The following is a 12280-nucleotide window of genomic DNA, read 5'->3' as shown; positions in this document are numbered from 1 at the left end:
CGCAGAAGAGCATTAAGTGAACCTCTGAAGTCCATCCATGGACAGGCCCTGGCAGAGAGGCACAAAAAGAAAGGACACAACCCTGAGGGACATTAACATTTTAGGGAAGGGCCATTCCTCAAATTCGTGTAACTAAACTCAAAAGATTACAAAAATTCAATTGCTTAAGGATGATGTTAATAACAATTCTGGTAAATTAGGTCAGTACATTCTGTTTAAGAAAGCAGAAAAGAGCTCACTCTCCCTCCAGGGAGCAAGCCCATGCCTTTCCCTTCCTCCTCTCCTTCCTCCACAGGCGTACATCTCCTAAACTCTAAGGGAGGCCAGGAGACTTGCAACCAGGGAGCAATGGGCAGTAGCAGCTCGTCTGGGGCTCAACCTCTGACTGTCTCCAGGGCCCCTTTCCTTTTACTCTCCAGTGAGCTGAGAGCAGCCCCACTTTGGCTCACTTCTTTCCCATAACATTTCTAGGGAGAAAAGCAGCCCCATCTAGTCTCTCTACTCTTGCTTCTTGTACCCTAGGCCCTTCCCTGTTTCACTGTCCCCAGGTTTAATAAATGCACTATTAATTTTTTTTTTAAAGAAGTACATAATAAATTTAAAACTCTGAAAATAAGCTTCAGTTATCTGAAAAATCTCCTAATGTAACAAATTTCATTTCTCAATTAATTCCAATAAAGAAGCGATTACTAGCCTAGCCAGTCTGGCTCAACGTCAGCCTGCAGACTGAAGGGTCCTAGGTTCAATTCTGGCCAAGGGCACATGCCTTGGTTGTAGGCTCTATCCCTAGTCCCAGGGGGAGGCACAAGCAAGAGGAAACCAATCAACATGTCTCTCTCACATAGATGTTTCCTTCCCTTCCCTCCCTTCCCCCCCTCCTTCCCCCTCCTTCCCTCTCTCTCTGAAAAGCAATGGAAAAAATATCCCCAGGTGAGGATTAAAAAAAAAAGGAAGGTATTACTAGAAAATCAACAATTTTAAAGAAAGACTAATAGGCATGGTGGCTATAAGAGTCCAATTGCCTAGATATCATATGTGGTGACAAAACACAGGAGAAGGACCATTTCAAATAAGCTAGAAAAATGGATAGGAACAATCACCTGGTATAGGAATATGCAACCAACAGGACACAAAATAGAACCCATCCACACTCCTCAAGTTCCTGGGAGCAACAATCCCCTTCACCAATAATTCAATATTATGATGGCAAGAGAACTGCAGTGCAAAGTGAGAAAATGATACCTGAGTGATCACTGCCACCTATTTTCGCAAAGCTCATTCCTTCTACTTTGAGATGAAATTGGACAACTCAACAGGTCAAGTGTGCCTAACCTTATAAGGTTAAAAGGAAAAGGGAATATTCTGCTTTGAAGGTAGTTCATGAACTTTCCCTTCTATTCTTCTGCAATTTAATTTCTCCTGATCCATTCGCTGCTGTCCAACAAAAAGTCAACGCAAATACAAACCAAATGACTACACATTTACTGAGCACTTAAGCATCAAGTACTGCTCTACATAATTTGTATTATCTCATTTCATACCCACAGCAATGCCTTTTACAAATGAGAAATCTAAGACAAACAGAGGTTATAGAACTTGCCCACGGTCCCAAGAACAGTAAGTGTGGAGCTGGCATGAGAACCAGGCATTCTGTATGCACAGCCCAGCACTGTCTGCCTACATGACAGTGTGGATACAAGATACAAAGCACACAAATCAGGTCCTCTTCATCTCAACTGTAATCTCTCAGTTAAACTTATTTTTCTTTTTCCTCAGAATTGCCATGAGGGTCATCTTTCTAAAACTGGATTTTACTACATTCCTCCTCTATTGATACAGTCCTAACTCCCTGGCAAAGCATCACCTTTTAGGCACTCAATGGTCACTTAATGACTGAACACATACGCATCTTTCTTCTCAGGCAGACTGTAAACAACTTGAAAAAAACCTTTATTAATCTCTGTAGTTTTGGCTAACATGTTTGATGAATACTGATTTAGCTAAGCTGAATCCTAAAGCCTTAAACAGACTTCCAAACTCCTTTACTTTGTTCCCTCTCCACACCACAGGCTCTTTTTCTAAGTTCTGACCTTAACTGTAGGACTTGCTGGTTATCATTTGTGATAGCTACTGAAGAAACACTACGCTAAGAGCATATATTATCTTATTTAATCCCAACAATCTTATGAAATCGGGATTTTTATCCCTATCTCACAGATAAGGAATTCCAAGTTCAGAGAGATCACCTAACCTTTGAGCAAGCTACAGAACTAAGGCTGGATGACTCTAAGTCCTTGCACTGAGTGGTAATATTGGCTCCGTTTCCTACAAATCTTTCATCTACTGTTACCAGCTAAATTATCTTCAAATGCCCTTAAATACTAGGGGTTTTTCTACTCTCTGGGTCCTTGGACAACACATCAGTCTGGTGTCACATTAAACTTACTCTTCTAATAAGCTCTTGCTCAATTACTCCAGTGGGGGGGTCATCATAGGCATTCTCTCCATAGGGAATTTCTCATGTCATCTACTGCCTGCTCATAGCAGTCCAATTCACTTTTGTAACCAGTGGTTCTCAAACTGTGGTCCCTGAGAACCTTTCATGAGGTCCACAGAGTCAAAACTATTTTCATAATAACTGTAAGAGCTGCAACAGAAACCACACAGCCCACAAAGCTGAAAATATTGGCTATCTAATCCCTTACAGAAAAACTTTGCTGACTCCTACTTTAGAGCATGAACCTTTCATAAAACAATGCTTACAGTTCTTTTTAAATTACATAGAGTATGTTGTATTTTGCACCAAAATATACTTTTTAAAAACAAGGAACTTTGTAGTAAAAATACTCAGAAGCCTTCAAAGCAAATCCTGAAAATAAACAGATACTATCCAACAGGCAGTTTAGTTCCAGCTCTTCCCTCCTGTGATTTAAGATTTTATTATGACTTTTATCCAAAGCTACCTACCAAAGCCAAATATCCAAAAATAGACTACAAATCAGGCTGGGCAGAGTTAAGACCTTTAGAGGCCACCCACTAAAGATGATGAGTGATTTCTGCAGCCAGCCATGAATGAGTAACTAGTATGGAACTAGCCCTGCAGCCATGAACAACTAAAAAGCTGGACAAAATATATAAACAAATGCTTTCAGGCAGTGGGACAACAGGTGAAGCAGAACTATGATTCCTGCAAAACAAGTAAGATAAGTCCTGTGAGTGCCCTCCTCTCTACATCAGGGAGGAAGAAGCCAAGGAGAGCAAAGAAGTCTTGAAGGACTGAGGAGCCAGAGACTGGTGGGTGTTCAGGAAGGCTAAGGCAGCAGTTGCAAGACAGAGCCCTGGAAGGTAGATATGCAGAGAAAGGCACTAGGAATCTGCTGGGGGATCCCTTGGGCCTCAGACTAAAGCCTAAGCTGCTGAGGAACAGTGCTGGGAGCTGAAAGTGAACAATTCCCAGAATTCACACAGCACTGGAAGACATTCCTGGTCAGGGCACATGTCCAGGTTGCTGGTTCAGTCCTGGTTGGGGTGTGTACACTGGAGGCAACCGATGGACGTTTCTCTCTCATATCAATGTTTCTCTTTCTCTCTCTCCTTCTCCTTTCCTCTCTCTCTAAAATCAATAAAATAAAACTAAAAATAAAAACTTTTTTTTAAAAAGACATTCAGATTCCACCCATCAGAGTAGAGCTCTCACAGAACCCTCTGGACAATCAAGAGGAACTCCAGAAAGTCCAAGCTTTGTAACAGCATAGATTAGCCCTAAAGTAAATCTACACTAGACCTACCCTAACAAAGTTAAACAACAAGCCTGGAAAGGATCAGCCCAATCCACAAATAACTGCCTAGCAAAACAAACATCAAAACTCTTTAAAGGAAGACAACAAAATAGAAATACTCAACAACATAATACATACAGTGACCATATTAAGCAGCAGCAATAGATAGAGATGACAGAATTAGCACACAAATATATTAAAACAGCTATATAAATATGCTCCACATATTCAAGAATATAGAAAAAATGAACATGAGAGAAGTGCAAGACAGAAATAAGATTCCATTTAATTCTTTCTTATGTCTCTATAGCTAAAAAATCCATCCTCTGAAATTCAAAATTCACTGAATAGAGTTAATAGCACATTAGACACTGCAGAAAACAAGAGTAGTGAACTTGAAGACATAGTAATAGAAACTATTCAAATTAAAGTCAGAGAGAAAAAGTATTGAGGGGAAAAAAATCAACTGAGCCTCAGTGATTTATGGGGCATAATCAAGCAATGTAATAAAAATGTAATTAAGAGTCCCAGAAGGAGAGGGGGGAGGAGGGAACAGAAAAGGTATTTGAAAAAACAGTAGCAGAAATTTTCCCAAATTTGATCAGAATGTAAGCCCACAAATCCATAAAGCTCAAAGAACACCAGACAGAATAAACAAAGAAAATCATACAAAGGCATTTCACAATAGAAAGTACAAAAACCAGTACTATTAAAAAGAAATTACAAAAAGATAATGTTACTCCCTTGCCTCCATATATAAGACAAAGCAACCCTAACCCAAAGAAAGCAAATAACATCTTTCTAGATATTCTGATCCAAAAATTTTGGTCAAGTCCATCAAAGCTGAACTTGTCTCCTTTGTAAAGCTTATCCAGTCTATAAGGTGATCAGCATGAACAAAATATAGTTAAATTACTGGAAAACAAATTTATCAAATGAATTTGTATACTGTAAAGCTCAAAAATGCCACATACTTTTGATTGTATGTTCCTTGAGGTCAGGAACCTTCATGTTTTAGCTCATAAATTTCTAGTGCAGTTTCTAATGGCACATAACTGTTTGAACACACATGAATGAGTCAGTCTCATTTCACCCTCAGTATATTGCTGTGTAGAACAAGATGAAAAAAACAGATGCCGAGAGGGATGAAATGACTGTCCCAAGGATACACACAAGGTGATCAGTATCTGGCATCCCTAGAGTAATGCCTCCACACAAGTTACCTCAAAAGTAGACACAAAAGAAATACATTTTAATTATTACTTACTCTGAGTTTCCACAAGATCCAAAGCAACACTAGAAGCTGTGTCCATTCCAGTGTTGATGCAGTTTTGGAAATTTTTTAAAGAGGAGAGAGCAGATTCCACACCGCTGAAGGATATAAAACCAGTTGAACCTGAATTTGAACTGGAACGCCCAGGCATCTTGAATTATTACCTAAGTTTTCAAACACAATGAAACAAAATTTAAGAGTTTTTATAAAGAATTTATAAAATTTATAAAGAAAAATAGCTTTATCTTTTTTATCTTAAAAATCAAGACCTGAAGTACATAGGGCAAGATGCTAAAATTCAAATCATGAAACAAAGGTTCCTGTTATGTCATTTTCTAGAACTTTCTGAGGTGTTAATATTTTACACCAAAAGAGAGAGAAAATATGAGTATGAATAACCAATGATGATTTTTGAATATTTGCATTTTCTGAAAGTTATTTACAATCTCACTTTATTACAAGAAACACGTTGAGACAGCTTCTACAATATAAATACAAACACATGCAATAAGATAGGAAAACATAAGTTCATAAAAATCAGAACCAAAAACCAGATTAAAGGGAAAACCAACTATATGAGAAAATTAGAATGCAATCATGTAGGCTTTAGGATTCTTTAAGATTCTACACAGTATTATATTGTAAAACAGATTTGGCTATGAGCATCTTGACAATCATACAAATGGCCGATATATGAAAACATCCTCAACTTCACTACCTATTAGAGAAATGCAAATCAAAACCACAATGAGATATCATCTCACACCTATTAGAATGGCTATTATCAACAAGACAAGAAATAGCAAGTGTCAGAGAGGTTGTGGGAAAACAGAAACACTCATTCACTGCTGGTGGGAATATAAATTGATACAGCCACTATGGAAAACAGTATGGAGATTCCTCAAAAAATTAAGAATAGAGTCACTATATAACCCAGAAAGCATTTATTTGTAAAGACATATGTACCCCTATTGCAGCATTACTCAGTGGCCAAGACAGGGAAAAACCAAAGAGTCCCTCAGTCCATAACTGGATAAAGAAGATGTGGTACATATATACAATGGAATACTACCCAGCCGTAAGAAAAGATGAAATACTGCCATTTGCGACAACATGGACGAAACTTGTAAACATCATGCTAAGCGAGGTCAGACAGAAAAAGTCAAGAACCATATGATTTCATTCACATGTGGCATATAAAACTGAAAGCAACAAATGAACAAATAAGACAAACAAAAACTCAGACATAGACAACAGTATGATAGGTACCAGAAGGAAATGGGGGTGGGGGGTAGAAGAGGGCAAATAAATGGTAACAGACGATGACTTGGGGTGGTGAACACACAATACAATATACAGATGATATATTATAAAAGCGTACACTTGAAACCTATATAATTTTATTAACCATGTCACACCAATAAATTTAATAATAAGTGAGTTTCAGGGTTCTCTTTCTCCATTAAAAAAAAAAAAGTACATCTGTAATTCATGGGAAATAAGTCTGTCCATGGCAATCAAGGCAGCATGTATCATCATATATGAGATAATAAGAGTCATACTTGGTGTCCACCAAACCCATTTCCTCTTCAACCTGGTCATACAGTCTTCCTTACAGTTAGGTGTGGTCATATGACTGAATTCAAGGCAATGATATATGAGCCATTTGCAGGCCCAGTCCATAAAAACCACGTACTTTCTCCATTCTCCTTCACATTTTTCTAGCTTGAAACAGGAAAGCAGTGACCTTAGAAGCTATATACTGAAGATGGAGAATCACTACATGGAAGAAGCCTAGGATCCCACATCATTGTTTGGAGGAAAACTGCCCACTAATCAGGCTCAATGCATGAAAGAAACAAAAACTTCAATTGTGCAAAGCCTCTTAGATTTGGGGGTTTGCCTGTTATAACATCAACTGTTACTCAAAAAATATAACCCTGCAGGGATAAAATGATATGCTTCAAGTGTTCCTAGTCAGTGTTGATTCTTGTGTAGGTCTACATTTTCTAAAGCAGTGCTGTCCAATAGAACTTTCAGCCATGACAAAATATCCCAGAATCTGCACTGTCCAATATGGTAGCCAGTAGGTACATGTGGTTACCTGAAATGTGGTTAGCGTGATTGAGGAACAGAGTTTTTAATTTTGTTTAATTTTCATCAATTTAACTTTAAACAGCCACATGTGTCTAGTGGCCACTGCATTGGACAGCACAGTTCTAGGACACAATTATCAAAGTGTACTGCATATGTGAATCTGGGGGTAAAGCCATAGTATAAGCGGCGCATATCTTCCTGGAATATCAATTTTACTTACTGATAACATGAAACATGTTCATATTAAAATAAACATTAGCTGCATTATGGAGTAGAATATAGAGGCAATACAGAGTAGGGGTTAAGCATTTAGCCTCAGGAGCCAGACTGCTGGAGTTCAAAGTCTGATTTTACTAAAGTAGCATTAGGCAAATTATTTAACCTCTCAATGCTTCACTCTTCCTTTCCGTACAATAGGGATGATCCAGTCCCTACCTGAAGGATTACTGCAAAGACTGAATGAGTTAATATGTATATAAATAATAAATCACTCAGAATAATCCCCAGCAAAGAAATCTTTTAAAAGGAGACCAGATATTACCATCAATGTCATCATTGTAATACTGTGAGGGATAATACCAAGTAGTGCTTAAGAGAATGGACACTGGACACAGAGGCCTGGAAATTCCATCCTGTTGATGTCACTTAAAACTGCACAGCCCTGGTTAATTCGCTTATCTTCTGTACCTGCAGTCTGAGGTAAAAAGCAGATAATAACATCTATCTCATAGCATTATTACAGATGAATTAAATTCTGCAATTTTCTCAAACTTCTCTGATCTTAAGAATCAGTTGGAATACATACTAAAATTAAAATTTATGGATACTATCTCAAACCCATTAAATCAGAGTCTCTAGTGGACACACTGAGGAAACTATAATTTTATGAAGCCCCTTAGATGATTCTTAGGATCAAACACGTATGGAGAATACTGAGATAATTGTGTCTCCCCAAGTTTCATATGTTGAGGCCCTAGCATACAATGTGATGGTATTTGGAGATGAGGCCTTTGGGAGATAATCAGGTTTAGATAAGGTCAGGAGGGTAGAACCTTCATGATAAGATTAGTGTCCTTATTAGAAGAGGAAGAGACACACGGGTGCATTCTCATTCTCTCAGCCCACCAACACACATACACACACACACACACACACACACGTAAGGACACAGCAAGAAGGGGGAAGGAGGCTGGCTATAAGCCGGAAAGAGAGCCCTCACCAGTATTCAACCATACCAGTACCTTGTCTCCAAAAGCTGTGGGAAATAATTTTCTGTTTTTTAAGTCACCAGTTTATGATATTTTAAAATAGCAGCCCCCAGGACTAAGAAACAATGTACATAAGAATTAATACAATTCAGGATAAATGGAAAGTGTCTACCCCATGGTAGATGTTCTTTTATGTGAATGCAAAATTCACATTACTCCAATAAAACTTTACACTTGCAGAGAGCTAGGGAAAATGTTCTTCTGTAATTCTGGAGTATTTAAAAGGAAAATATTCAGATGGAGCAGAAAAATGAAGTAGAAACACTTTTTGATTCCTCCCATGAAGTACAGCTAAGTACATAAGTCACAGCACAGACCCCAAAACAAAGGATTATCTGGCCCCAGTGTCAACAGTGCAGTAGTTGAGAAACCCTGGTTTAAATCAACCTCCTCTTGGAGCCTTGCCCAGGTAACAATCTTTTTGGTCTCCAAGAAAGTTTAAGTAAGGTCATGCATTTCCTGAGTTTTTCCCCAGCATGTTAGTTTGCCTCCCCTAACAGGCCTTGTCTTAGGCCATTCCAGCTGCTATAACAAAACATCAGACTGGGTAGCTTATAAACAACAGAAATTTATTTCTCACAGTTCCTCAGACTGGAAGTCTAAGATCAAGGTGTCAGCATGGTCAAGTTCTGGTGAAGGCCCTCTTCCTGGCTCAAAGCCCATGCCTTCTACCTCTTTGTCATTGTAGAAGGAACAGGGGAGCTCTCTGAAGCCTCCTTTATAAAGGCATCAAGTCCACCCGTGAGCCCCACCCTCCTGACCTAAGCACCTCCCAAAGGCCCTACCTAATAACATCACCCTTGCATTAGGATTTCAACATATGAATGGGGGAGAGGACATAAACATTCAGACCCCAGCAGGACTGTAAGATTCTCTGTAGGCAGGACCAATTATTAACTACTGTAAAAATACTTCTTGCCCTGGCCGAGCGGCAGGGTTGGTTGGTGCATAGTCCCCAAATGGTTGTGGTTCGATTCCCAGTCAGGGCACATACCTAGATTTCAGATTCAATCCCCTTGGGAGTACGGGAGGCAACCAATCATTGTTTCTCTCTCACATCAATGTTTCTTCCTCCTTCCCTTCCTCTCAAATAAATAAATAAATAAAAACATATCCTCTGGTGAGGATTAGAAAACAAACTTTCTACTGTTTCCTCCTCTCATGTTTCTGTATAGCTCAGTGGTGGACACAAAACAACAACTTATAAACAGTGTGCTGACCTCCTTTAAACCCATAGGGACCTGTATAAGGTTAACCAGATATACATATAAATATATATATATATCTCAAGATGCAAGGACATGCCTTCCGTTTTGAAGCCTTCCCTTATCCATACAAGCAACTGCTTGTTCCCCTCCCTGTGACCACTGTCCCTGTCCCTATCTCTCTCTCCTCTCTCTTCTCTCTCTCTCTCTCTCTCTCTCACACACACACACACACACACTCAATAAAACTCAGTAAAACCCATCACAACTGTTTGCTCGCACGTCCTGCACTCCTCCACCCTGGGAGCAACTTAAACGAGCACTCTCAAATATTCTGCAGCTTATAAAACAGCTCACACAAAACAGGCGATCGATAAAGACCTGGAGACAGTTACAGCAGGCGCCACGTTTCTAGGACCCCTAAGCTGGTGCCGCGGCGCTCCGTTCCCAGCATCGCTAATCCTCACAAACATTTGCGCGAGAGGAAAGAACCCGAGGCCCAGAGTTACCTAAACGACCTGCCCACGGCCCCGGTGCAAAGGCGTTCGAGCCAGACACGCCTGGGTCAAGAACGCTGATCTTTTCCCCACACACTCAGGGCAGAGGGGCGGCGGGCTGGGGTCTCGGGGACGGAGGCGAACCGCCGCAGCCCCCGGCCGCGGGGTGAGAGGCGGCAGGACCGCAGCCCAGGCCGACCGGCCCAGCTCGGGAGCCCCGGGGGCCCGGGGGGAGGCGGCCCCGCCCGCCCCGCGCTAGCGCCACCCCCGCGTCTGCCTTACCTGCAGGCGACCCAGCTCCGGGCGGCTGCACCCCGACTTCCTACACTGGGACCCCTACTCCTTCCTCAACCGAGCGCGGGCTTCGACGTCATCAACCGTCGTCCGCCAGCGGTCACATGACGCCCCGCCCCACTCTCCGCCCCTTGGGTCACGTGACCGCCTGGGCGCCAGGGGCGGAAGCCGGGGTCCCGCCAGCTCCCGGGCCTGGGCTGAGGGCTGAAAGGACCCCAGCGGAGAGGCAGGGCGGGGGACCCCGGGGCCGGCCCCACGCGCGACCGGCCGCCCGGCTCTGCGCCCTGGCGCCGCCTGGGTGACAGGTAGGTCCGGCGGGTGCGCGCGCCTCCTTCACGGCCGCTTCCCCGCCCGGCCGCGCTGGCCGTGGGGACAGCTGTGGCGCGGGGCGGCGTCGGGACGGGGAGCCTGGCGTGGAGGAGGAGGGGCGTCCCGGGCGGGGGCTGCAGCCCAGGCCCGTCATCTCGGTGTAGGTGGGGTCGTTTTCCACGCCGCCCTGGCCGTGGGGCGGGATGCTCCGCCGCTTGGCCCGTTTCCAGGAGCAGTGCCGTGGGGACGTCCCGAGGAAACAGCGCTCGGTGAGCGTTTCTGCAGCCCGCGGACCCACGTGTGAATTCCGCTCTGCCACGGGCCGGGAGTTCCGGCGAGTCATTGTTCCTCTCCGCACCTCAGTTCCCGCCCTTGCGACCTGCTGGTGCCAAAGTCCTTTGCATTTCGAAAAAAAATGTTCTGAGGAGTCTTATTTGTGGGTGGTCTTACAGTAAAAAACAAAACCAAAACGACCTCGCAGAGCCCATAATGGAACTGGATCTTATTCCCAGTGCACGGAGCCCCCCCGTGATAAGTGACGGGCGTGAGGGTGGTGGGAGGGAGGCGGAGGTTTTACTGCCTCTGCCCACAGGGAGGAACACCTGCCCGGTTACCTTCTCCTGTCCTTTCCAGGGTTTAGGAATCAGAGTAGAGTGATCAGGCTTATTCAGAACTTTCCTGGAGAGATACCCCTCGCTTTTATCTTGATCGACACCATCATATTTTTTCCTGATAGTGGACTGGCGGAGACCAGTACTTCCCTGTCTATGGAACTGAGGTGTTAGGGCAGGATAAAAATAGACTTGTCTTTTCTTGTCCTCTGAGTAGGGTCAAGGGTGGTTTGTCCCAAGACAATTTAATATCCTTCAGAGTTCAGTCCTGTACTCATTGGGCTGATGTCATGTAGGATGATGTCATGCTGCATTCTTGAAAGCAGGTTGTCTTTTTGCCTAAGATCACTTTCCAAACTGAAAAACACACTTTCATACCAAATTCTTAAAGATAAAATAACAACCACTTTCCAGGGTGCCTTGTAAAAGACAGGAAATTGAGTGGGGTCTCCAGTTTTATTTCATGTCAAAGAGTAATGCAACTGTAATTGGAATTTTCTTCATTCCTAGCACCAATAGAACCAAATGGGAGATTTAATATAGCTTCTGCGACAATGTTTATTTGCACATCAGCGATTTTTTTAAGCTCAACTGACACTTTCTATGAAGCCACCTATCTCTGAGATCACTGCAGCATGGTTAGACATCTTTAATGATGGTCCTTAAATTCTGTTCTTTAGGGCCAGTTTTTTAGCCAATAATGGGTACTTGCCAAATACTCTAGCCAAATAATATTTTGAATGCTGCCTACAGTGTAACTCTTGGGTAAGTATTTATGGATTAAAATAAGAGATGCACACGCAGAAGTCTTAAGTGACATCCCAGGTCTAAGCCAACCTGACCTTGTGCATACAGGTGCTGAGTGTACCTGTCCATCTTTGGGGGGATAAAAGAAAGCAGGCAATGCTGTTTTCTTCGTGTCCCCATTATCCCTCCTATCTTAGTAT

The 12280-nt window shown here is 42.4% G+C and overlaps 1 protein-coding gene across 2 annotated transcripts in view; it reads right to left on the bottom strand.

Annotated features, from left to right (window-relative positions):
* Window positions 1-10484, bottom strand: part of NSMCE2 (NSE2 SUMO ligase component of SMC5/6 complex) — a 202258-nt gene extending 191774 nt beyond the window's left edge. For both annotated transcript variants that reach the window (XM_087825486.1, XM_087825487.1), the window contains exons 1-2: window positions 10402-10484; window positions 5047-5216 (exon numbers count right to left, since the gene is read on the bottom strand). In XM_087825486.1, the coding sequence (XP_087681612.1) occupies window positions 5047-5203 (157 nt within the window). In that variant the 5' untranslated portion in view covers window positions 5204-5216; window positions 10402-10484. The remainder of the gene's footprint in view (window positions 1-5046; window positions 5217-10401) is intronic.
* Window positions 10485-12280: the final 1796 nt, after the last annotated feature.

This window comes from Miniopterus natalensis, chromosome 16 (assembly GCF_054644295.1).
Source record: "Miniopterus natalensis isolate mMinNat1 chromosome 16, mMinNat1.hap1, whole genome shotgun sequence".
Classification (NCBI taxonomy): domain Eukaryota; kingdom Metazoa; phylum Chordata; class Mammalia; order Chiroptera; family Miniopteridae; genus Miniopterus; species Miniopterus natalensis.
This window is presented reverse-complemented; position numbering and strand designations above follow the sequence as displayed.